Below are 27651 nucleotides of genomic sequence, written 5' to 3'. Positions count from 1 at the left end.
AAAAAGGCTCAACGTTATTTAGACTTTAAGGGAAATGCAAACCAAAACCACAATGAGGTAACACTTCATCTCCAATGGGATGAATAAAATCAATCATTTAATAACAAGTATTGGTAAAGAGGGATGTGGAAAAGATGGAGCCCTTATAGGTTCCTAAGGGAAATGTAAATCATTGGAGCTGTTTTGGAAAAAGTCTGGTAGTTTCTCAAAAAGTTAAAAGAATTACCATATGACCTACCAATTTTACCCTTAGATAAATACTCAAAAAACTGACCACATCTACCAAAACACTTGTTCACAAATGTTCACGGCAGTAATATTTATAATAGCTGAAAGACAGAAACAAGTCAAATATCATAAACCAATAAATGGATAAAATGTAGTATTATCCACATAATAGACTATTAATCAGGCTTGAAAAGGAACAAAGTTCTGATATATGCTACAACATAGATGAGTCTTAAAAACATTCATTATGCTAAGTGAAAGAAGCCAAACACATAAGCTACAAATTGTAATTCTATTTATATGAAACTTCCAGAATATGCAAATCCAAAGAGTCAGAAAAGAGATCAGTGGTTGCTAAGGACTAGGGAAGGAGGAAGTAACTGCAGATGGGTATGAAGGTTTCTTTTTGGGGCAATGAAGAGGTTCTGTTTTGGATAATGGTGATGGTTGCACAACCTTATGAATATACTAAAAAACACTGAACTGTATACTTTCAAAAGGAAAATTTTATGTGAATATATTTCAATTAAAAAACACTCAGAATCTGTGGCTATAATCATAAAACTTAAGGGTTTTAATATCATCTTGTTCTAATTTTCACATTTTATGAAGAAACTAAGATACAACGGGGGCAAAAACAGATCATGCATGGATCCAAAGTTTGTTAACAGCAGAGCTGAGATTAGTACACAAGATATTTCTAAAAAAAAAAAAAAAGATATTTCTACTTCAGTTCTTAGAACGTGTAAAAAAACAAACAAATCTACTTTAACAGACAGATTTAGATACAACTACACTGCTTTAAAATGTCACATTAAAAATGACTATCCTGAAGGGAACCCTCTTACATTGCTGGTGGGAATGCAAACTAGTACAGCCACTATAGAGAACAGTGTGGAGATTCCTTAAAAAACTGCAAATAGAACTGCCATATGACCCAGCAATCCCACTGCTGGGCATACAGACCAAGGAAACCAGAAGTGAAAGAGACACGTGTACCCCAATGTGCATTCCAGCACTGTTTACAATAGCCAGGACATGGAAGCAGCCTGGATGTCCATCAGCAGACGAATGGATAAGAAAGTTGTGGTACATATACACAATGGAATATTACTCAGCTATTAAAAAGAACGCATTTGAGTCAGTTCTAATGAGGTGGATAAAATTGGAGCCTATTATACAGAGTGAAGGAGAAGGCAATGGCACCCCACTCCAGTACTCTTGCCTGGCAAATCCCATGGACGGAGGAGCCTGGAAGGCTGCAGTCCATGGCGTCGCTAGGAGTTGGACACGACTGAGCGACTTCACTTTTGCTTTTCACTTTCATGCATTGGAGAAGGAAATGGCAACCCACTCCAGTATTCTAGCCTGGAGAATCCCAGGGATGGGGGAACCTGGTGGGCTGCCGTCTATGGGGTCGCACAGAGTCAGACATGACTGAAGTGACTTAGCATAGCATAGCATAGCATACAGAGTGAAGTAAGTCAGCAAGAAAAACACCAGTACAGTATATTAACACATATATATGGAATTTAGAAAGATGGTAATGACCCTATATGCGAGACAGCAAAAGAGACAGAGATATAAAGAACAGACTTTTGGACTCTGTGGGAGAAGGCAAGCATGGGATGATTTGAGAGAACAGCATTGAAACACGTGTATTACCATATGAAATAGATGACCAGTCCAAGTTCAATGCATGAAACAGGGCACTCAAAGCCAGTGCAGTGGAACAACCCAGAGGGATGGGATGGGGAGGGTGGTGGGAGGGGGGTTCTGGATGGGGGGGACCCATGTACACCTGTGGCTGATTCGTGTCAATGTATGGCAAAAACCACCACAATATTACAATTAGCCTCCAATTATAATAAACAAATTAATTTTAAAAAATAAAAAACAAAAAAATGACTATCCTGGGCTTCCTTGGTGGCTCAGTGGTAAAGAATTCACCTGCCAAAGCAGGAGACACAGGTTCAATCCCTGGTCCAGGACGATCCCACATATCATGGAGCAACTAAGTTCACGAGCCACATCCATGAGCCTGTGCTCCAGAGCCCAGAAACTGCAACTACTGAGCCCACGTGCCCCAAGAGCTGAAGCCGGTGGGTCCCAGAACCTGTGCTCAGCAACAAGAGAGGCCACTGCAATGAGAGAGTAGGCCCCGCTTGCTATAACTAGAGAAAAGCCTGAGCAGCAACGAAGACCTACAAAGTCAAAGTTAAAGTTGCTCAGTCGTGTTCAACTCTTTGCGATCCCGTGGACTACACAGTCCATGGAATTCTCCAACCCAGAATACTGGAGTGGGTAGCCTTTCCCTTCTCCAGGGGATCTTCCCAACCCAGAGATAGAACTCAGGTCTCCTGCACTGCAGGCAGATTCTTTACCAGCTGAGCCACAAGGGAAGCCCAACAAAGACCTAGCATAGACAATAAATAAAATTACTTTTTAAAAGATTACTGTACTGAAATTCCAGCACCTCTTTTTAAGGTCCAGATCTAGATTCTTAATCCTTAATGAATATTTTGTTAAAGGTAAAACAGCAACTTCACTGGCACCTCCCTTCAACCACTGGCATTTTTTAAGACTTTAAATAGTTAAAAATCTGCTCCTTTACTATTCACAGCTTAATACAGTTCAGAGATATAATTAAATATTAGTTAATTAAGGCTTTTAGAAAATCCCACAGCATCAAACTTTTGAAATGCTAAGCCAACTTTTCAGGGTTTCAAACTTGTACAAAAAATATTGATTCATCTCACAGTGGGCTTTTCAAAAGTTAAGACACTCCTACCACTCACTGAGAGTTGAGGGTCTAGTCTTCCTCTCCCTAAATCTGGGAGAACTGTGACTGCTTTAGCCAACAAAGTACAGTGAAAGTGACCTGAGATTCCCAACCCACAGTGTCACTGAGGTGATTAAAATGATTATTGTTTTATGTCACTTAATTTAGAGTGATGTCCAAATTAAGTGACATAAAACAATATGCAGCAAAGATAACTGGAACAGCAAGTGTGATTTTTATAATAAAAAGCAACTCTTGTTTCTTGATGGTTCTTCTTTTCATAGCACTCTACAATCATATGCAAAAGCAGATATGACAACACATGTATACAAAGACAAATTTTCGTGTTTTGTATACAAGATGTATATACAAAAACAAATTTTCTTGTCAAGACAAGAAAATTCCAGTTTTTCAATCCCACCTAAAAATATAATCTTAATATTCTAATATGTTAAGAGTTCAAGTACCATACCATCCCCTCCCACACACAAAAAATTGTGTGGATCTCAAAGTTTGGATGTAATTCCAAACAATTTTTCCTGAATGGCCTTGCCATTAATAGGGTTTATCCCAAAGCAACTGTTTTCTGATTACCCAGACTGTTCTCATTTACAATAGGTTTGGTCTAATGATAACTTAGAAGTCTTTCACACTGACCCAAGAGTTTTTGAGTCAGTATTACCTTTTAAGTAAAAGACATTTTAACTTTTAGGTAAAAGACAAATTTTGGCTCTGTCTACACATACTATGTGATCTCAAAGAAAAATGACTTTATTGGGCCCTGTCCATACCTCAATTAAGTTGATTAGGATGATTTTAAGGATCAACTGAGAGAAAACATGAAGAGTCCTGAGTGCAGTGTTTGGCACAAAAGATATGTAACACCTCTAAAATCTTTAGGACTCTAGACCAGAGCATAGTTGCTACAAAAGTTACAGTAATCATATGGATTTCTGGTTCATATTTGGCAACTTTTAAAAGAACGTTTTAAAAGTAAGAGCACATTATGAAACATAACATCAATTTATGCTAGATAGAATAATATTTCAGAGAAGGTGACTTATAAATGTTTACCTTGATCAAGTATTTTTCCCATCTGTCTGCTGTAACAGATTTGCCAATCTTCCTCATCAACTTCAAATGGAGCTCCACCAATTCTTTAGGTACTTAAAAGGAAGAAAAAATACTGTTAGTCAGCAAAATAAAACATTTCTAATGAGATTATTGAAAAAAAGAACTTTCTCAAAAGATGACTACTTTTTCAAAATAGATGTTGATCTAGTTATCTTTTAGACCTCTGAATCAGAAAAGACTAAACTACGATAAGAAACAACTAAAAACCACTTTGTCAAAGATGGGCAAGAATATTCACGTTTTCTTTCCAAACATCAACAACTGAGAGTGAACTCTACAATTCCCTGGTGGTCCAGTGTCTAAGGCACCACACTTCCACTGCAGCTTGATCCCTGGTTGGGGAACTAAGATCCCACATGCTGCACATAGCCAAAAAAAATAGGGAAAAAAAGGGGGGGGGTGAACTCTAAATGTAGACATTTGCGTGATAATGTATCAACGTAGGGTTCATTCATTTTACCAAATGTACCACGATACTGTGGAATGTGGACAGTGAGAGAGGTTGTATTAATATATTCCTAGGGGAAGAGTGTATATATGACCTCTCTATACTTTATGCTGAATTTCTTTGTGTGAATCTAAAACTGCTCTAAAAAATAAAGTATATTTTTAAAAAAATCAAGTAAAAGCAATTAACCATACAGTTAAAATTTCTACTATATGTTTCTCATATTTGGTTTCTTGACTGAGACTGCAAACCAAGACATGGATTCATAGAATTAGAAAAGGATCAATGAATATAAATTCCAATTCATAGATATCTCAGAAATAGAGCCTAATGGTTTTCAAACTATTGCAGAGAACTACCCTTCTAATCTATTCCTTACCTAATGTGCTAAACTCCTCTAGAGCATCCCTATAAATCTTTGCTTGACAAGCTTTAGGGACAGAAGTCTTTCCTCACAAGAGTTGGACACGACTGAGACTGAACTGAACTGAACTGGAGCTGTCCTGCCACCTCTGGGTATGTCTGTTGGCTTATAGATTGGGGATTAAGATTTATTTGAATTTAACATTTATTTAACCTTAGAAAATTCTAATTATTAGAAAGTTACCCTTACACAAAGCAAAACCTCTGCCTACCTACATCTTCCTCCCCCTGGTTCTTGCTCTTATTCTCTGGTTTCAAAGAAAATATTTTCAACTCCTCTTTTAATGGAACCTTCAAATATTTGAAGATAGCTGTACTTCCCTAAAGTTTTCTCTTTCAACTATGTAAACAACCAGAGTTCCTCCAAATATCCTCTGGGCATGAGCCTGATTATGAGGTATAGATGAATTAATTAGACCTGAGGGAAATAAAAGACACATACATTTAGCATTTCCCAAATACGGCTAGTAACCTAGGAGAAATTACATTTATTCTATCTAAAAAGTTTCCATAATCAAATATATTAGGAAAATGCTGTATCAAAAAATATATACTTATTTTTACTATAGAACTTCCTGAAGCCTTTACTGATTATAGTCTTACATACACAGTCCTATATTCCTATCTTGGATATAGTCTGCAGCATTCTCTAATATATTTGATCATGGACTCTTTTTCTGTGAAACACGTAACACCTTGCAGTATACAAGGGCTCTGAAGTACAGGTTGGAAGGTGATTAATTTTTTTTTCAGTTATTCTTTCAGACTCTTTATTCTCCACTAAAGTCACTTCTAATTTGAAATGACCCTGAAGTATAAAAACATTTTCCCATTCAACAAATGTCTGTGAATCCACCTATATTAGTAAGCAAGAAATAGTAGCTACCTTTAATAAACCTACTTAAGGGAATCTTCTCAGAGGGGTTAACAGTGGGTGAGCTGGAGGTAAGGGGAAGAAGCACAGGAGGGATGATTAGAGACAAGTAAACTGACAATCAGCAAAGGCAATGGCACCCCACTCCAGTACTCTTGCCTGGAAAATCCCATGGACGGAGGAGCCTGATGGGCTACAGTCCATGGGGTCACAAAGAGTAGGACACGACTGAGCGACAACACGTTTAAGACCAGAATGTATGGGATTGAGGGTATAGTGGAGAAAAGGGGGCAAGGACACTGCTTACCGAAGTAACAAGACATAAAAGGCTGAAAAACAAAGTGAGCATGGAACTGGAAGCACCCAGGTAAGGGGCATGATCATGTAGAACCTTATAAGGCTACATTTTATTCAAAAGAATGCTCTATAATTTAAAAAGCTCTCAAAAACTGAACTGCAGGAAAACAGATTGCTTTTATTTGCTTATTTGTTTTAGGAGGTGGTATGCAGCTGCTGCTGCTGCTAAGTCGCTTCAGTCGTGTCCAACTCTATTGCTCTTTACAGCATTGGACTTTACTTCCATCACCAGTCACATCCACAACTGGGTGTTGTTTTTGCTTTGGCGCCGTCTCTTCATTCTTTCTGCAGTTAATTTCTCCACTGATCTCCAGTAGCATATTGGGCACCTACCAACCTGGGGAGTACTCCTTTCAGTGTCCTATCTTTTTGCCTTTTCATACTTTCATGGGGTTCTCCAGGCACGAATACTGAAGTGGTTTGCCATTCTCTTCTCCAGCAGACCACTTTTTGTCAGAACTCTCCACCATCATCTGTCCGTCTTGGGTGGCCCTACACAGCATAGCTCACAGTTTCATTAAGTTAGACAAGTCTGTGGTCCATGTGATCAGATTGGTTGGTTTTCTGTGATTGTGGTTTCTACTTGCTTAGCAACTTTCAAATATGCTGTACAGCATTATTAACTGTAGTCACTATGCTGTATACTACCTTCCCATAACATACTTATTTTGTAACTGTTAAGTTTCTAACTTTTGACTGTCTTCATTCACTGTACACTTTTGGGGGATACTCAGCATTCAAAACATTATCATTTTATCCTTACAGCACATCTCAATTCACACCAGCCACATTTCAAGTGCTCAGGAGCCACACACAACTAGTGCTACTGCACTGGATCACACAGAGCAAGCATATTGAAAATTAAAATGTATAAATTGTAATTTATAATATATAAAATTTATAATTATAAAACCCCATAATTTACTAACAATCTACTTATTTTTTGTGTGGTGATACAGCTGACATATAACATTATATTTAGTTTCAGGTATATAACATTAAGACTTGATATTAAAAATTACTGCAAAATGATCATCACAATAAGTCTATCTAACATCCAATTTACTTAAACATTTTGTTGCAAACATAACTGATAGGCTAATAACCTAATGGACACCTGCAGCTCTTAATATCTTGTCTGCTGATAAGAAACAGACAAGAATTCCAACAGAAAAATTAACCAGTATAATAGATAAGTTGAAAATATTACAATTCCCATACTTCACATTCTCTTAAACAGTGCTGTCAATATCTGAACTTTCCAAAACAGTAGTCATTAGCTGCATGTGCCTATTTAGTACTTGATATGTGGTTAATAAAATTAAGGAACTTAATTTTAGTGATTTTTAAATTAATTTAAATAGCCACATGAGGCAAGTGACTAGAGTTTGGTACAGCCATAAATTATCAATCATATTTTTTTAAACATATGATCATTATCTTAACATACACTCTGACAATCTGTAAATTCACTTATTTATCACCTGGAATACTTAATAACTTAATTTTGGGAACATTAGGAATTATTAACTTCTAAGAATTATCTATTAACCAGATTCAAGTCATTCTGAAAACTACAAATTTTGTCCCAATTGAACTAACTCTCCGCCTTTTCACATGATAGATTTGATACATAACCTTTAATGGACCCGTTTCTTTCACAAGGCCGCAGGAAGGTGAAAGATTCTGAAGCAAAAGAAAAGGTCAGGCAATGTGTGAATTCATGGAGGGTCTGCCAAAATGATGCAGGTATGGAAGCAGCAGTAAGTGGCAGAATCCCAGAACATATTACTGATCCACTCCCCAAAGACATGCTATAGCTGACATTTTTCTAAGCACCTTTCCAGCACCAAGCCTTACGAATGCTGCTGCTTCTGTATTTCTAGTTTTATTATTTACAATTCTGGTTTTTTAATGATAGAAATTTACAGCTGTTCTTAATAACTAAATGACATAATTCTTCTCATTTCTCAATGAAGTCTTTCACTTAAACATCCTCCATGCTTATAAACAGAGACACACTTGGAGTCACGAAACACTAGATTTTATGTAGGCCACCGATAAAAGGACATTGATTTCAGATACAGGGATTTAAGTATAAGCTTACAAAAAGCTCTTACTTAATGCCAGGTTCTATAAACTCTGGTGGGGGAGCACAGTTTTAGACATAATGACACTGGTCCCACAGTCCACTTGATCCTTGAAATAACTGTTTTTATATACCAACCTCCAAAGTTTATTTACTCAATCATCCTAAAGTTTTCTGAAGTTTAAAAAGAAAAAAAACTAATGGCTCAAGACTCTGAACTGTAACTCAGGTCACTATCTGAAAAGCTATAGTTTAGAGATGCAAGATGCCAGATTCCAGGTAATATAAATCACTAAGCGATTACCATAATGGGAAAAAAAATCCAAGAATAGTTGTTACGTAGGCAGACAAACCAAGGGGTATCTAATGCTCCATTTACGTTTTGGGTTTCATTGAGAATCATACCACTGATTCAATATAGACAGAGACACACACGAAACATGGCTCAGATTATTCCAGAATAAAAACTGTGAAAACATCTCTGCTACAAAGTAGTCACTCAGTCAGTTCAGTCGCTCAGTCGTGTCCGACTCTTTGCAACCCCGTGGACTGCAGCACACCAGGCTTCCCTGACCATCACCAACTCCTGGAGCTTACTCAAACTCATGTCCATGGAGTCGGTGACAACAAAGTAGTCAGTGTACCTACTACTACAAACATCAGCATGGCTGGAGGTCTGATAACCAGCATTCAGCATTTCTTCCTAAAGAAGGTAGATGTTCATGGAGAGGAAAGGCCTCTAGGTAAGATGAAGTGAGCCACCCTCACATCAGGCCATCTTTAAAGGGTTACTCTTTCCTTATATACACTTAACAAACAACATCCTTGCCGAGGGAGTCTAAGGTACTTAAGGCAATGGCTTCCAATAACATATGCCTCCAACTCTCTCATCAGATAATACTATTTCCCTTTTCTCTCTAATCAATTAAATAATCACAGGAGGAAGGAGAGGATAGGTAGGGAAGAAAGGCGAGAAAGACTCAAAACAAATTTTAAGAGAAACGGTGATATCAAAGTATTTAAGAAGGAGGAGGGGTTTTCCTTCAATATTTTTTCTTGCCATCTAATAAAAATTTGAAAGACTAATACACCCTTCACCTAAATGCACTAACTGCCAACATTTTAGGAAAACATTTTTACATAGGATAAAACCATCAGTGAAAAGCTGTCTAATTAAGGAAATACCATAAAGAAGCAGCCAATTAAGCCAAGGAAGGGAAGATCACGCCAGGCACATGGAAATGCCTGTAGAGAAGTTCTGTGGCAACTAAAGCCATGCAGTGTGGTAGGAAAGAGAAAACGGTGCACAATGTCACTGAAGAAGTAAGCAAAGGTCATTATCTCAAAAAGCCTTGGGAGCCATGTAGAGTTTTGATTTTGAGTGTAATGAGACATCAAGGGAGGGATTTAGGAAAGCTCCCTCATCTAAGTTTTCTGGCTTTTTAAATATTTATTTATTTGGCTCCACCAGGTCTTAGTTGCGGCAAGTGGGATCTAGCTCCCTGACCAAGGATTGATCCTAGGCCCCCTGCATTGGGAGTCTTAGGCACTGAACCATGAGGCAACTCCCCTGACGTAAGTTTTTAAAAGATTCTTCTATGTCTAGGATCTGCTTCATAATAAGCAACAGAGGACAGAGATATAGATGACACAAAATTACAAAATTTCACTGAACCTTGGTGATGAGCATGTGAAACTTCATTATACAACCTTTCAATTTTGTGTAAGTTTTATATTTTATATTTAAAAAAATACAGGGGCTATGGAGATTATTTTGATTGTTCTGAGGAATGAAACAGAGCTGGGGGGGTGAGGAGAAGGGGGATACTACTAATTAGGAAGCTAGTGCCATACTCCAGGCAAGAGATAATGATGGCAGGACCACCTTGGTGGTCCAATGGTTAAGACTCCATGCTCCCAATGCAGGGGACCTGGGTTTGATCCCGGGTCAGGGAACTAAATACCACATGCCACAAATAAGATCAAAGATCCTGTGTGCTGCAACCGTCACAGACAAACAAACAAAAAAGACAATGACAGCATGGGCTAAGGTGGTAGCAGAAAAGATGTAGACAAGTACCATCAAGGAAAATTGCAAAATCTAGAAAATTTCAAAATTTCTAACAAGCACCCTCACCAATCTTAATCTGAGAAAGTGACTATTATTCATCTGTCTTTTATGTAATTCCTATTGATTTGTTCATTTTTAAAAGCAGAAACCACAACTTTTTGTTTGATTGGTCACAATTTAGAAAGGCAACATATACATATAGACATTTAGTAATAAAGTCAAATAAATTTATGTGTACCACCATGTCTTATTTCTGATATTCTTCAACATTTCAAATGTTCAGAAGAAAGAGTTGTTTAGTTGTGTCCGTTTCTTTGTGACCCCATGGACTGCACTCCACCAGGCTCCTCTGTTCATGTGATTCTCCAGACAGGAATACTGGAGTGGGTTGCCATTCTCTTCTCTAGAGGATCTTCCCAACCCAGGGATCGAATCCAGGTCTCCCACATTGTGGGCAAATTCTTTACTGTCTGAGCCACCAGGGAAGTTCACACCATACTTAAAAGCCTGCACTTAATACACCACTAAGTACTCTTTAAAACTGTGCTACATGTATATAATGAAAAGCACTAGAAAGAGTCAAGAGGTGCAAACCTCAATTTTTTTATCCATAAATAGAGTTGTACCAGGTGAACTAAAGACTTCCAGCTCTAATATTCAATGTCCAAATCTAAGTACTGCAGCCTTAGAATAACACAGCAGTAATCATAGGATTTAGCATTTTCGAACTGAAAGTACACTCTCTGATAAACCAGAAAACTTAACAACTAAGATGTGATGGTAACTGCCCAAGATCAAAGAGAGCAGAAGGAAGATCCCAGACCTCTGACCTTCCAATCCAAGCCTCACTGTAACATTTCTTAAAGATCCAAGTAGTATCAAACGGATGGAGGAATGGTTCAGAAGACCTAAGTTATGAATCAAGCACCTTTTTGCACAGCTCAGTATCTGGGTTCTTATCTTGGGTTGCTCCTGACTATGCACTCTGAGGCATTACACATTTCTAAAATGTAATTCAGCTAAAAGGTTTGCTGTGACAACAGAAAGACTATTACTACTCCTTCCTATCCACTCTTCCGTTTTTCAACAGAACTGTGAACTTCCAGATGTTCAAGCTGGTTTTAGAAAAAGGAGAGGAACCAGAGATCAAATTGCCAACATCCGCTGGATCATGGAAAAAGCAAGAGAGTTCCAGAAAAATATCTATTTCTGCTTTATTGACTATGCCAAAACCTTTGACTGTGTGGATCACAATAAACTGTGGAGAATTCTGAAAGAGATGGGAATACCAGACCACCTGATCTGCTTCTTGAGAAGCCTGTATGCAGGTCAGGAAGCAACAGTTAGAACTGGACATGGAACAACAGACTGGTTCCAAATAGGAAAGGAATATGTCATGGCTGTATATTGTCTCCCTGCTTATTTAACTTACATGCAGAATACATCATGAGAAATGCTGGACTGGAAGAAGCACAAGCTGGAATCAAGATTGCCGGGAGAAATATCAATAACCTCAGATATGCAGATGACACCACCCTCATGGCAGAAAGTGAAGAACTAAAGAGCCTCTTGATGAAAGTGAAAGAGGAGAGTGAAAAGGTTGACTTAAAGCTCAACATTCAGAAAACTAAAATCATGGCATCCAGTCCCATCACTTTATGGCAAATAGATGGGGAAACAGTGGAAACAGTGTCAGACTTTATTTTTGGGGGCTCCAAAAATCACTGCAAATGGTGACTGCAGCCATGAAATTAAAAGACGTTTACTCCTTGGAAGGAAAGTTATGACCAACCTAGACAGCATATTAAAAAGCAGAGACATTACTTTGCTGACAAAGGTCTGTTTAGTCAAGGCTATGGTTTTTCCAGTTGTGATGTATGGATGTGAAAGTTGGACTCTAAAGAAAGCTAAGCGCCGAAGAATTGATACTTTTGAACTGTGGTGTTGGAGAAGACTCTTGAGAGTCCCTTGGACTACAAGGAGATCCAACCAGTCCCTTCTAAAGGAGATCAGTTCTAGGTGTTCATTGGAAGGACTGATGTGGAAGCTGAAACTCCAATACTGTGGCCACCTTATGAGAAGAGCTGACTCATTTGAAAAGACCCTGATGCTGGGAAAGATTGAGGGCAGGAGGAGAAGGGGACGACAGAGGATGAGATGGTTGGATGGCATCACCGACTCAATGGACATGAGTTTGGGTAGACTCCAGAAGTTGGTGATGGACAGGGAGGCCTGGCGTGCTGCAGTTCATGGGGTCGCAAAGAGTTGGACACTGAGCAACTGAACTGAACTGACTGAGATATAATTTATATACCATACAGTTCATCCTTTTAAAGTGCACAAAAATCAATGGGTCTTGGGGTGTTACACGATCGATGTTTAAAACAAACAACATAAAATTATTATCTTAACCATTTTAAGTGTGCATTTCAGTGCCATTAATTACATTCACAATGTTGTGCATCCAAGACTGCTGTTGCTACTTTCCTATCCATTTTTACAGTTAAAACGTTTGAGGACTTTCCATGGTGGTGCAGTGGATAGGAACATGTCCCCAATGCAAGGGACATGAGTTCAATCCCTGGTCCAGGAAGATTCCACATGCCACAGAACAACTAAGCCCATGTGCTGCAACTACTGAACCCAACACACTAGAGCCTGTGCTCCACAACAAAAGAAGCCACTGCAATCAGAAGCCCATGTACTGCAATGAAGAGTAGCCCCAGCTCACTGTAACTACAGAAAGCCTCAGAAAAGCAAGGAGGACACAGGGCTGCCAAAAACAAATGAGTAAGAATTTATTTAAAACAAACAAAAACTTTTGAAACAATCACTTCACTTCCAAATTGCTTTCTGGAAAATTTACAATTATAAAAAGCAAAGTTCACTACAGTTTATATTCTCAATGGGAGCAATACTGCAAACAAGGAGGCAAAAACTGGTCCTGGAGGAGGGTAAAAAATCTCAGATAATGGTTTATGGTTCTCCACAACTTAACCCTATGAGACAAAATCTTACTCCTTAGCATTTAATTTCTCTTGCTAGGGAGAAATTAATTTTAAACTTTTCTCTTTAGAAATGTATGTGATCATGGGAAAAAAGGTTGAGAAACACTGTGCTTTAGAATTCAAAAGCAAGCATTGTTACTCAAAATGAAAACACCACCTTTAGACAATGCTCAACCTGCAAAATAGGTAGTATCCACTGAAACCAAAGCCAAATTATAAACTGCTTTGCTAACCCACAAGATCTGATTTCATCTATAATGTTAAACAAAATAATGGGGAAAATTACATTACAGTTTTAATATTTATTATAAATAAAGCAAAAAAATCAAGCACACTAGCTAAAAAATTATTTTCATTTACCCCAAATTTTGATAATTCAGAGAGACTAAAAACTAAGCATAAACAGGAAAAGAATAGAAAGAAAATAAAGGCAGACTTTTTGATGTCATATAGTCTTTATTTATTTAACTAAAAAATACCTATACAGTGATTTCCTAACACCAGATCTCTACAGAATACCAAATTTCTATCCACATCATGTATGTTTCATAGAATTTAAAAACTTAAATGCACACTACAAGATGCCTTTATGATTCAATACCATGGTTTTAGGTGTTAGGAAATCAGTTTGATGTTTCTTTTAAAGACAGTTCTGCAGATATGAACTTAAAAGAATTCTGTTCCATTATGAAATTTATGTTATCTTCATTCCTACCTAACAAGTGATCAATTTATACTTTCTTTCAATCAACATTCATTCGACAAGCAGAAGTAACTATATAAGTAACATACTATGTCATCTTACAGATCTATGTCATCTTGGCAGAAAGCATAACAAAATGAATTCACTGTAACTTCTACAATAATCTCAATAAATGAGAAGATGTATATGAAAACTTTATAAGCCATAAAGCAATATACAAACCAAAGTTACTGTTATTCACCACCAGATGGTGATCATGTCTTATTTAAAGCAAATGCTGACACCTTATTTGGGGGCCAGCCAGCTGACTACTAAAAGTTATTTATAACTAAACCAGGTTGTCTAAATAAAATGCTGGTGATTTAAGTATGTTCCACTGAAACATCAGCAAAACACAACCCATAAAAAACAGGTTCTGCCTAAAGATTTCTAAAGGCACTGATCCGTTCTTATTAACATTTGATAGTTACAATTGGAAAAAGACAACAGGGCATGTTTTCTGACAGTCTTACATGGGTTATTTAACCATTCAGACAATCCTGATTCACCCCAATGTGTTATTTTAAAGCAAATTCCAGGTATGATTTCATCCACAAATATCTCACCGTATATCTCTAAGGGATAAGGACTATTTTCTTACCACTTAAAACATGGAAATTCTGTGACATTAAAGAATTAATAGTTTTTTTTAATCTTTAAAAAAATCTTCAATTAACCAAGAAATAAAATTGTATTTTATTGTTACCTCTGTAGCAGATGCTGGCAGCACCTCACCTTGAACCCCTCACCACTTACATGATTCCAGGACAGGCCAACCTGCAAGCTTGTACAAGTCTTCACATGAGGATTTCTCTCTGACTACAGGGCGGGGAGGTTAAGTGTTCTTGAGAGCATCTCTAAACAAGTAACTGGCAGAAGCTCCTTAACTCCTCTGCTGGGATCAATCTGAGATATGATCTTTTATCTCAACAGAAAAATTTCGTCCCAGTTCCCGATAAAGTAAGTTACTTAAAAACACATTCCATATTGGCTTTTTTCCCCCTTTCCCAGGATCACTCCACTACTCTTCCCCACTGATGCTTCCTGGCATCAATTTCCAAATAAACTACATGCACTCACATTTTTGTCTGCTGCCAGGGAATCCAACACAAGACAACCTCTTAATTTCGAATGAAAGCTATGGACATCCTAAAAAATGTAAACACAAAAATCTATGTAAATATGTTCAGAGTTTAGAAACAACCCAAAAGACATACAAATATCTCAGTTTAAAGAATCCTTCCTTCCTACAGGTTCAGGATAGCTGACATATTAAATGTTTTTGAAAGTGTTCCACTGAGACTGTTCACCTATGTTGAAAAACTAACATCCTCACCTCTTACTCTTCACTGCTGGTGTAGAATTATCATTATCTCAGTATTTAGTTCTTATGTGCACAAAATCTAATCTAACTGAATGAAAGTACAACAGCTGTTGACTTGATTTCTACACTTTAAAAAGAAAAAAAAAGGGAGGGAGGAGGGAGGGGGGTTCAGGATGGGGAACACATGTATACCTGTGGCGGATTCATGTTGATGTATGGCAAAACCAATAAAATATTGTAAAGTAATTAACCTCCAATTAAAATAAATACATTCATATTAAAAAATATATAAATAAAAAGAAAAAAAAGAGTTCCTAGAGTGAATGCTTTACTGAGTCCCTTATAGTTACAGTTACAGTGGAGTTGCTTAGTGGTGTCTGACTCTTTGCCATCCCATGGACTGCAACACGCAGGCTTTTCTGTAGATCACCAACTCCCGGAGCTTGATCAAACTCATGTCCATCGAGTTGGTGATGCCATCCAATCACGTCATCCTCTGTCATCCCCTTTTCCTCCTGCCTTCAATCTTGCCCAGCCTCAGGGTCTTTTCCAGTGAGTCAGTTCTACACATCAGGTGGCCAAAGATTTGGAGCTTCAGCTTCAGCATCAGTTGTTCCAAAGAGTATACAAGACTGATTTCCTTTATGATTGACTGGTTTGATCTCATTGCAGTCCAAGGGACACTCAAGAGTCTTCTCCAACACCACAGTTCAAAAGTATCAATTCTTCGGCCATTAGCCTTCTTTATGGTCCAACCCTCACATCCATACATGACTACTGGAAAAACCATAGCTTTGACTAGATGGACCCTTGTCAGCAAAGTCATGTCTCTGCTTTTTAATATGCTGTCTAGGTTGGTCATAACTTTCCTTCCAAGGAATAAGCGTCTTTTAATTTCATGGCTGCAGTCACCATCTGCAGTGATTTTGGAGCCCAAAAAAATAAAGTCTGACACTGTTTCCATTGTTTCACCATCTATTTGCCATGAAGTGATGGGACTGTTTCTTGATCTTAGTTTCTTGAATGCTGAGCTTTAAGCCAACTTTTCACTCTATTTCACTTTCATCAAGAGGCTCTTTAGTTCTTCTTCACTTTCTGCCGTAAGGGTGGTGTCATCTGCATATCTGAGGTTATTTATATTTCTCCCAGCAATCTTGATACCAGCTTGTACTTCACCCAGCCCAGCATTTCTCATGATGTACTCTGCATATAAGTTAAATAAACAGGGCGACAATATACAGCCTTGTGGTACTCCTTTACCAATTTGGAACCAGTCCATTGTTCCATGTCCGGTTCTAACTATGGCTTCTTGACCTGCATACAGATTTCTCAGGAGGCAGGTCAAGCGGTCAGGTATTCCCATCTCTTTCAGAATTTTCCACAGTTTGTTGTGATCCACACAGTCAAGGGCTTTGGCATACTCAATAAAGCAGAAGTAGATGTTTTTCTGGAATTCTCTTGCTTTTTCTATGATCCAAAGGATGTTGGCAATTTGATCTCTGGTTCCTCTGCCTTTTCTAAATCCACCTTGACCAGCTGGAAATTCTCAGTTCACATACTGTTGAAGCCTCACCTGAAGAATTTTGAGCATTACTTTGGTAGCGTGTGAGATGAGTGCAATTGTCTGGGAGTCTGAACATTCTTTGGCATTGCCTTTCTTTGGGATTGGAATGAGAACTGACCTTTTCCAGTCTTGTGGCCACTGCTGAGTTTTCCAAATTTGCAGGCATACTGAGTGCAACACTTTCACAGCATCATCTTTCAGGATTTGAAAGAGCTCAGCTGGAATTCCATCACCTCCACCAGCTTTCTAAGGCCTACTCGACTTCATATTCCAGGATGTCTGGCTCAAGGTGAGTGATCACACCATCATGGATATCTGGATCATAAAGATCTTTTTTGTACAGTTCTGTGTATTCTTGCCACCTCTTCTTGATATCTTCTGCTTCTGTTAGGTCCATACCTTTTCTGTCCTTTATTGTGCCCAAGACAGAAGGGTCATGGTGGAGAGTTCTGACAAAACATGGTCCACTGGAGAAGCGGATGGTAAATGTCTTCGGTATTCTTGCCTGGAGAACCCCATGAACAGTATGAAAAGGCAAGAAGATAGGACACTGAAAGATGAACTCTCCAGGTCAATAGGTGCCCAATATGCTACTGGAGAAGAGTAGAAAAATAGCTCCAGAAAGAATGAAGAGATGAAGCCAAAGCAAAAACAATGCCCAGTTGTGGATGTGATTGGTGATGAAGCAAAGTGCGATGCTGTGAAGAACAAGATTCCCTAGGAACCTGGAATGTTAGGTCCATGAATCAAGGTAAACTACAAGTGGTCAAACAGGAGATGGAAATAGTGAACATCGACATTTTAATAATCAATGAACTAAAACGGACCAGAATGGCAGCATTTAATTCAGATGACCCTTTACTATATACTGTGGGCAAGATTCCCTTAGAAGAAATGGAATAGCCATCACAGTCAACAAAAGAATCCAAAATGCAGTACTTGGATGCAATCTCAAAAATGACAGAATGATTTCTGCTCATTTCCAAGACAAACCATTCAGTATCACAGTAATCCAAGTCTGTGCCCTAACCACTAATTCTGAAGAAGCTGAAGTTGAATGGTTCTATGATGACGTACAAGACCTTCTAGAAAACACCAAAAAAAAGACGTTCTTTTCATCACAGGGGACTGGAATGCAAAAGCAGAAAGGCAAGAGATACCTGGAGTAAGAGGCCAGTTTCACCTTGGAGTACAAAATGAAGCACAGAAAAGGGTAACATAGTTTTGCCAAGAGAATGTACTGGTTGTAGCAATACTCTCTTCCAACAACACAAAAGATGACTCTACACATGCACATCACCAGATGGTCAATACCAAAATCAGACTGATTATTTCTTTGCAGCCGAAGATGGAGAAGCTCTATACAATCAGCAAAAATAAGACTGGGAGCTGATTGTGGTTCAGATCATGAACTCCTTATTGCCAAATTTAGACTTAAATTGAAGAAAGTAGGGAAAACCACTAGACCATTCAGGTATGACCTAAATCAAATCCCTTACGATTATACAGTGAAGTCACAAATAGATTTAAGGGATTCGATTTTTTAGACAAAGTGCCTGAAGAACTATGGATGGAGGTTCATGACATTTTACAAGAGGCAGTGATCAAAACCATTCCCAAGAAGAAATGCAAAAAGGCAAAATGGTTGTCTGAGGAGGCCTTAGGAATAGCTGAGAAAAGAAGAGAAGTGAAAGGCAAAGAAGAAAAGGAAAGATATACCCAAAGGAAAGATATTCTTTGGAATGCAGAGTTCCAAAGAATAGCAAGGGGAATTAAGAAAGCTTTCCTAAGTGACCAATGCAAAGAAATAGAGGAAAATAACAGAATGGGACAGACTAGAGATCTCTTCAAGAAAATATGAGATACCAAGGGAACATTTCACACAAAGATGGATACTATCGTCTTTGCTTATTTGGCAGCATATGACAGCAGTGCTCACAACTTCATTCTTGAAACCTGGCCATCCTGTGACACCGCTTTTCTGATTCCTCCTCTTATTTCTTTGCCCTATATTGGATTCATCTGCAGGCTCACTTCTGCACTTTCCTTGAAAGCTGGTTCTATTTTAGGACTTCATTTCTTTTGTCTAGGTTATCTCATCCATCTCTTTGTTTTAACTTAAATATGTTATCTCCCTCTGCTGGTTATGGATATGTTCAAGTATCAGAAAACCTAACCAGAGTGGCTTCAAATATATGGGGTTATTTTTCCTCATATAACAGGAAGTCCAGACTAATGAGTTATTAGTCTGGTTTAATGGTTCAACAAATCCGCCATACTAAACTTTATGAAATACCCAAATATTCCATGCTGTTTCTAGCCTCTAGACCTCTGTATGTGCTGTTCCTTCTATTATCAACTCACCTCTCTTCATCCTCAAAGTTGTTTGGATGTTATATCTTAAGAAATCATTCTTTTATCCACTCCTTGATTATTCTTTTATCAGGATTAAGTGCTCCTGATGAATATCCCAACATTATTCTACTTATACTTCACGCTGTATTATAAATGCCTTTCTGATTACCTCCATCCCACATTAAGTAGGCCTCTATCTTCAGCACCTAGGACAGTGCCTACCCACATACCATACATTCAGTAAACACTTGTTCAATGAACAGATGATTTGGACTAAAAATTTTTATTTTAATAAGAGAAATGTGAATCAAAAATTACAGTGAGGTACCACCTCACACAGGTGAGAATGGCCATCATTAAAAAGTCTACCAATAATAAATGCTGGAGAGGGTGTGGAGAAAAGAGAACCCTCCTATACTGTTGGTGGGAATGTAAATTGGTACAGCAACTATGGAAAACAGTATGGAGGTTCCTCAAAAAATTAAGAGTTGCTATATGATTCAGTAATCCCACCTCAGGGCATATATCCAGAAAAAACTGTAATTCAAAAAGATATATGCACTCCAATCTTCACAGCAGCACTATTTACAATAACCAAGACATGAAAACAAAGTAACATAAATGTCCATCAACAGATAAAGAAGATGTACTACATACATACAATGGAAACTACTTAACCATAAAAAAGGAATGAAATAATGTCACCGGCAGCAACATGGGTAGACCTAGAGATTATCCTATTAAGTGAAGTTAAGTCAGAAAAGGACAAATAACATGATATTACTTATATGTGGACTCTAAAATACGACACAAATGAACTTACCTATGAAAGAGAAACAGACTCACAGACACGGAGAACAGACTTGTGGTTGTCAAGCAGAGGGTGGGGTGGGGAATGAATTGAGAGTTTGGGATTAGTTGATGCAAACTATTATATATACAATGGACAAACAAGGTCCTACTGTATAGCACAGGGAAGTACATTAAATATCCTGTGATAAAGCATAAAGGAAAAGAATATGAAAAAGAATGTGTGTGTGTGTATGAATGTGTGTGTGTGTGTCTGTGTGTATATATATATAGATATAGATATATGACTGAATCACTGTTATATAGCAGAAATTCACACAATATTGTAAATCAACTGTACTTTGACAAAACAAAATTTTAAAACATACTCTTCTCATAACCCAAGGAACTGACTGATTAGCAAATGAATAAACAATAATACACACTTCTTGCTCATACTTAAAGAAGCAGATAGAAAAACAGATATATTTCTAAAACCTCTAAAGGAAACACAGAAAACAGAATGTTGCCAATGTGCATTTATACCAACCAATCAATTCTACCCACACTATGAATTTCAAGTTGCCAATCATAAACTCTTTTATGAATGATTAAGCTTCCTAATGCAATGAGAACAAACTAAGATAAGCCAAAAAAAAAAAAAAAATTAAAAACCAGAAGAGACTATGACTAAATAAATGATTTCCCTGTGACCTTCTTCCTAGTCAATGAACCCACTTTTAGCCTCAGGCAAGCACTGATCTACTTTTTTGAGTGTAGATTTGTCTTTAGAGTTTCACAAAAATGGAATCACATAGTACGTCCTCACTTTGACTTTTTAAACTCAGCATAATGTTTTTCACAGTCACTCACATTTTGCATATGTTAGCAACCCACACCTTATTGATGTGAGCAGTATCCCATTCTATGAACAGTATTTGCTGACTCAATCATCTGATGAATGCTAAGGTTATTTCCAGTCTGAGGCTATTGCAAGTAAAGCTGCTATGCATGTTTGTGTACAAGTCTGTGTGTGGACAAACATTTTTATTTCTCTTGTGTAGACAGTAGTTAGAACTGACAGCGTGTATAGTATGGTGGCAGAGTGGTAAAGAATCTGCCTGCCAATGCAGGAGATGCAAGAGATATGGGTTCAATCCTTGGGTCGGGAAGATCCTCTGGAAGAGAAAATAGCAACCCACTCCAGTATTCTTGCCTGGAGAACCCCATGGACAGAGAAGCCTTGCCAGTTACAGTCTATAAGGTCGCAGAGTGGGACACAACTGAGCACACGTGCACTCATGCGCAGTGTAAGTAGGTTTAACTTCATAAGAAACTCACAAGCGTTCTGCTAAAATGGTTGTATCATTTAACCTTCCCCCCACTCCTATGCCAGTTGCTATACATCCTCGCCAACATCTGAGGCTGTCAGTCATTTCCAAAGAATGCACCTTTCGCCACAAGGAGAAATGTCAGTAACATCCAGTTTGTTGACAACACCATTCATGTCCTATATTAGGACTGATTCCCTATCTAGTTGCACTATCAATTACTGAGAGCAGTGTTGAAACTTCCAATTTTAACTTTAGATTGCATATGTATCTTTCAACTCTGTCAATTTGCTTCCAATATTTTAGAGCTCCGTTATTGGGCAGGAAGAGTTGGGGGGAAGACACTGTCAGAATCATTACATCTCCTTGACAAAGTAACTCCTGCAACATTCTAGTCCATGTTCTGGAGTTTCCACTTTCTGATATTAGTATAGTTATTCCAGCTTTCTTATGATTAGTTTTGCAGAGTATAGCACTTTCTATCCTTTTATTTTTCACCTATAACTCTGGATTTTTGTGGATTTTTGTAGCATACAGTTGGGTCTTATTTTTTTCATCCACTCTGACAATCCCTTTTATTTAATTTTAATTAATTTTTATTTAAATATCACAGGTAGCTAATGGTGACCAGACTGGAGACAGCAGGTTAGGCCAAGGGTTAGCAAACTACAACAGGGCAAAAGGCAAATGCAGCCCATTATCTGCTTCTGTGCAGCCTGTGAACTAAGAACACTTCTACATTTTCTAAAAGTTGGGAGTAAAAAAAAAAAAAAAAAACTCAAAGAAAAAAATAGTATTTTGCAATGCATAACAATTACATGAAATTCAAATTGCAGTGTATATATAAAGAAAGTTTTAGTGAAACACAGTCATACTTATTAATTTATGTACTATCTATGGTTACTTTTATTTTTGCTATGGGGCTTCCCTGGTGGCTCAGATCATAAAGAATCTGCCTGCAGTGCAGGAGACCAGGGTTCAATCCCTGGGTCGGGAAGATCCCCTGGAGAAGAAAATGGCAACCCATTCCAGTATTCTTGCCTGGAGAATTCAATGAACAGAGAAGCCTGGTGAGTTATAGTCCATGGGGTTGCAAAGAGTCGGACATGACTGAACAACTAACTAGAACTAGATTTTTTGCTACCCTGGCAGAACTGAAGAGTTTCTAGGACCTTATACTGACCACAAAGCCTAAAACATTCTTAATATCTGTTTTTTTAAAGAAGCTTACCAAATCCTGATCAAAATTATTTGCATTTAATGCAATTATTGATATAATTGGATTTAAATCTACAATCTTACCATTTACCTTCCATATATCCACACATTTCTTTGTTCCTTTCTTCCACCTTTTCTTGTCTTCTTTGGGATTAACTCGGTATACTCTAGCGTTTCATTTCACATCTAGTTGAACGGCATACTTCTTTAATACTTAGTGGTTGCTCTGGGTTTTACAATATACATCTTTAACTCAGTAGACTGTACCATCAATGATACCTCTTACTTCACAAAATATGTGAATACCCGCTACCCTTACAACACTGTGGTGTACTTCCATTTCCCTGCTCTCATCCTTAATACCTTGTGTATCATACATTTTACTTCTACATATGTCATAAAACTCATAATATGACTTTTCTTTATAAATAGCCAATTATCTTTAAAATTAGGGGAAATGTACTTTATACTCAAATATATTTATCATTTCTTTGTCCAGATCTAAGTTTTCATCTGATCCATTTTCCCTCCATCTGAAAGATGTTTCTTGTAGTAACTTTCAACTAGGTAGTAACAAATTCTATAGTTTGGGCTGAAAATGTTTCTATTTCACCCTTGCTTTCAAAGGAAATTTTCCTGAATATAAAATGTTTCATCATCTCCTAGTTTCCATAGTTTCTGACAAGAAGTCCTTACTGTTTCTCTATATATAATATGTCTTTTCCTTTGGCTGCACTCAAAATACTCTTTTTCATCACTGGTTTTTAGAAACTGCTCTCATGGTATTTTTGTGTGGATCTACCTTGCTTTGGGTTTATTCAGACTATTGGATCTTATGAGTTCATCATTTTCATCAAATTTGGAAAATTTTGAGCCACTACTTCTTACAATACTTTTGGTTCCATCCTTTGAGAATGTTAAATATACTTTGTTGAGTTTACCTGGTACTATCTCACAGACCAATGAGCCACTGACTATTTTCAGCTCTCTTTCTCTGCTTCCTTTTAAGATTATAAAGTTCTGCTGTATCTTCAAATTTACTGGTCTGTTCTTCTGCTCTGTCCAATCTACTGTTAAATCTGTTCAGTTAACTTTTTATTTCAGATAATCCTTTCTTTACTCCTAGAAGTTCTATTTGGTTCCTTTTCATGTCTTCCATTTCTCTGGCCATTACATTCATATTTTTCTTTACATTTAAATTTTTAAATTTAACTGATTTTATTTTTAATAGCCCTGACTGCTAGCTCCATCACCTCTTTCATTTCTGGATCTATTTCTCTGGACTGACTTTTCTCCTGGTTATAGACTACCTTGGACATGTTTCTTGCAATGTCTAGGAATTTCTGCTTAGATGTGGGAAAATATCAATGACACTGTTGTTTTTGAGTGTTTGCAATCATCAGAGAGTTGGGTTTTGTTTTAGCAGGTAATTACTTAGAGATCTATTTGAGCCCCTGCTCCCCGAGGACTTTTCTATCTTTACAACATGACAAATCCAATGGGTTCTCCACTGAATGTCTTGGATGCACCAAAAGATCCTTCACTCTGGTCAGAGTTAAATGTCTCCTGCATAAATCTGGTAAAGATTCTGCTAGTAATTCCCTGGATGTTCACTGTCTGGGTTTACAGAGTTTATGCATTCACGACCTAGTATTCATTAAAGACTCAAGGTAGCCCATTTAAAGATTTCTGGAGCTTTTAAAAAAAAAAATTGTTTTTGGCTGTGCTTGGTCTTCATGCTCCACAGACTGCTCTCTAGTTGCGGTGCACAGGCTTCTCATTGCAGTGGTGTCTCTTGGTGCAGAGCACAGGCTCTAGGGCACATGGGCTTTAGCAGTTGCAGCACATGGGCTTAGTAGCAGTGGCTCCCAGGCTCTAGAACACAGGCTCAATAGTTGTGGCACATGGGCTTAGCTGCTCTGTGGCATGTGGGATCTTTCCAGATCAGGAATTAAACCTGTGTCTCTTGCATTAGCAGATGGATTCTTTACCACTGAGTCACTAAGGAAGCCCCTTGGAGTTCCTTTGATTGCATAGTTCTATCTTTTTAGAACTTGACCATGCAACTTGTAGCTGCCCAAGCCTTGCCAAAATCCAGTCTGTGCCTCAACTGAGCGTGGTTATAGGATCATTAGGCTCCCCCTCCCTGCTTCTTCAATTCCAAAGTTGCTTCCAGGCAGAAAGCCACGGTAGTTGTAGAAACTCATATTCTTTATTACCACTCTCTCAGGGACCACAATCCTACTCTGCCTTTGGTGTAGTATCTAATAAAAGATAGTTCATATATTTTGGTCCAGTTTACCAACTATTTGTGACAAAGCCATTATCATCAGAAAAAAGAAATTCTAAATTTTTTGAAACAAAATCCATGTTCAGTCACTCAGTCATGTCCGACTCTTTGCAACCCCATGAATCGCAGCATGCCAGGCCTCCCTGTCCATCGAGTCAGCGATGCCATCCAGCCATCTCATCCTCTGTCGTCCCTTTCTCCTCCTGCCCCCAATCCTTTCCAGCATCAGAGTCTTTTCCAATGAGTCAACTCTTCCCATGAGGTGGCCAAAGTCCTGGAGTTTCAGCTTTAGCATCATTCCTTCCAAAGAACACCCAGGGCTGATCTTCAGAATGGACTGTTGGATCTCCCTGCAGTCCAAGGGACTCTCAAGAGTCTTCTCCAACACCACAGTTCAAAAGCATCAATTCTTTGGCACTCAGCCTTCTTCACAGTCCAGCTCTCACATCCATACATGACTACTGGAAAAACCATAGCCTTGACTAGACAGACCTTAGTTGGCAAAGTAATGTCTCTGCTTTTCAATATGCTATCTAGGTTGGTCCTAACTTTTCTTCCAAGGAGTGAAGCTGCAATCACCATGTGCAGTGATTTTGAAGCCCAAAAAGATAAAGTCTGACACTGTTTCCATTGCTTCCCCATCTATTTCCCATGAAGTGATGGGACCTGATGCCATGATCTTCGTTTTCTAGATGTTGAGCTTTAAGCCAACTTTTTCACTCTCCTCTTTCACTTTCATCAAGAGACTTTTTAGTTCCTTTTCACTTTCTGCCATAAGGGTGGTGTCATCTGCATATCTGAGGTTATTGATATTTCTCCTGGCAATCTTGATTCCAGCTTGTGCTTCCTCCAGCCCAGCGTTTCTCATGATGTACTCTGCATATAAGTTAAATGAGCAGGGTGACAATATACAGCCTTGACGTACTCCTTTTCCTATTTGGAACTAGTCAGTTGTTCCAGGTCCAGTTCTAACTGTTGATTGAGCAGACCATACAAATTCAAAGAAGAATGAATTACAAATGGATCTATTTTTCACATGTCAACTACTTAAAAGGAAACAATAGGGATATCATATGTTGGTTTCTAAAATTTCCCAAAAAAGCAAGAGGGAACACTGGATCCTTAAAACAACTTTAAAGATGAATATTGTTGTCACCATTATGAAGAGACTCACAAATAAATAACTTGCCCAGGACACATAAATATCAAGTGGCAAATCTAATATTATAACCCAGCTAACACTAAATACCACGTTTTCACTCTATGTCACATTGTATCCCATTTCTTTTCAATACAAATACGTTTTAAGAGATTTGGCTTGCCAAACTGAATTTATTAAAATCGTGTTTTACTTAGCAAAAGTTACTATTAACTATCAATAATAATATTTGATCGATATGGGAAAAACATATTACCATAGTAAGCTGAGAATATTTCATACAAAAACAATGATACAAACAACTGAATTTTAAAAAACACCAAAAAATAATGAAACAACAAATAGTGTAGGTAACTCTACTGTACTTTGTAATAGCCTATATGGGGAAAGAGTCGTTAAAAAAAAAACAACAAAAAAACCCTGAGAACTGATTCACTGTGCTACATACCTGAAACCAACACAACATTGTAAATCAACTATATGCCAATAATCTTTTTAAAAAAGAAACAAATGAGAATAAAGCCATAAAAAGAAAGAAAAAGCAATGATACAGTATCACTTTTAGCCTATCTGGCATTTAGACAAGTAGCTATGTATTTACTTAAATCTAAAATTGGCATTTAAAAAGAAATGATTTGTGGACCTTTGGTTATGATTCACTCAAGCTAGTAAATCCAAAAGGAATCCATAATGGAGGTACATTACACCAAGAGCGTGGGCTGTCCCTTTTCCACAAATCCCTTATTTCATGGATAGACACTATGTTCATTATTTAATTTTGGAGACTGCCTATAATGGAAGTTCCTTTAAAATTTTATTCATAAGACCCAGAAAAGAGGTTAACATGCAGTAAGCACTAAATGCACATTTGGGAAATGAAAGGTCCCAATATTTTAATTCTCAAAATAATGGAGGTACATTGCACCAAGACAATGGGCTGTCCCTTCTTCACAAATCCCTTAAAATGACAGTAAAAAACAAACAAATAAAAAGTAATAGGCTTGTGTTTCCAATTAATATGGAGCAACAGAAATTGTATTTACCTGAAACAACCAAATAACAGAACAGAATATATAAAACAGCAACACTCAAGACATCAGTCACACAAGAGGTGAGAAAAGACAGTGAACAGTGATACATAAAAGATTAGAAACAAAGACTAAACACTACAATTATCCCAGTATGTATTAGTGGGGTAAAAGGCAAAGAGAGAGGACCCAGTTAAAACCTGGCAATTTCCCTCTGTCAAAGAAGTGAGGCTGGGCGTCAAAAGACAAATTGGAGATAGGAATTAGCATTCATGGAGTAGTGACCAAAGAGGTGAGAGGTACAGAGACCACTCTGGAAATCTGCAAACAGCCCTTTCTGAGTCTTCAGCAAAGTATTGATCAGTGTACATATGTGAGGAAACTACCCAAGGTGAGGGAAAGAATCACTAAAAGCACTAGAGGAAATAATGTGCCCA

At 37.8% G+C, this 27651-nt stretch overlaps 1 protein-coding gene across 2 annotated transcripts in view; it reads right to left on the bottom strand.

Annotated features, from left to right (window-relative positions):
• The window catches only part of RSF1 (remodeling and spacing factor 1), a 150265-nt gene that overhangs the window by 98075 nt on the left and 24539 nt on the right, over positions 1-27651 (bottom strand). For both annotated transcript variants that reach the window (XM_061406153.1, XM_061406155.1), the window contains exon 2: positions 4085-4176. In XM_061406153.1, the coding sequence (XP_061262137.1) occupies positions 4085-4176 (92 nt within the window). The remainder of the gene's footprint in view (positions 1-4084; positions 4177-27651) is intronic.

Source organism: Bos javanicus, chromosome 29, assembly GCF_032452875.1.
Source record: "Bos javanicus breed banteng chromosome 29, ARS-OSU_banteng_1.0, whole genome shotgun sequence".
Classification (NCBI taxonomy): Eukaryota; Metazoa; Chordata; class Mammalia; order Artiodactyla; family Bovidae; genus Bos; species Bos javanicus.
This window is presented reverse-complemented; position numbering and strand designations above follow the sequence as displayed.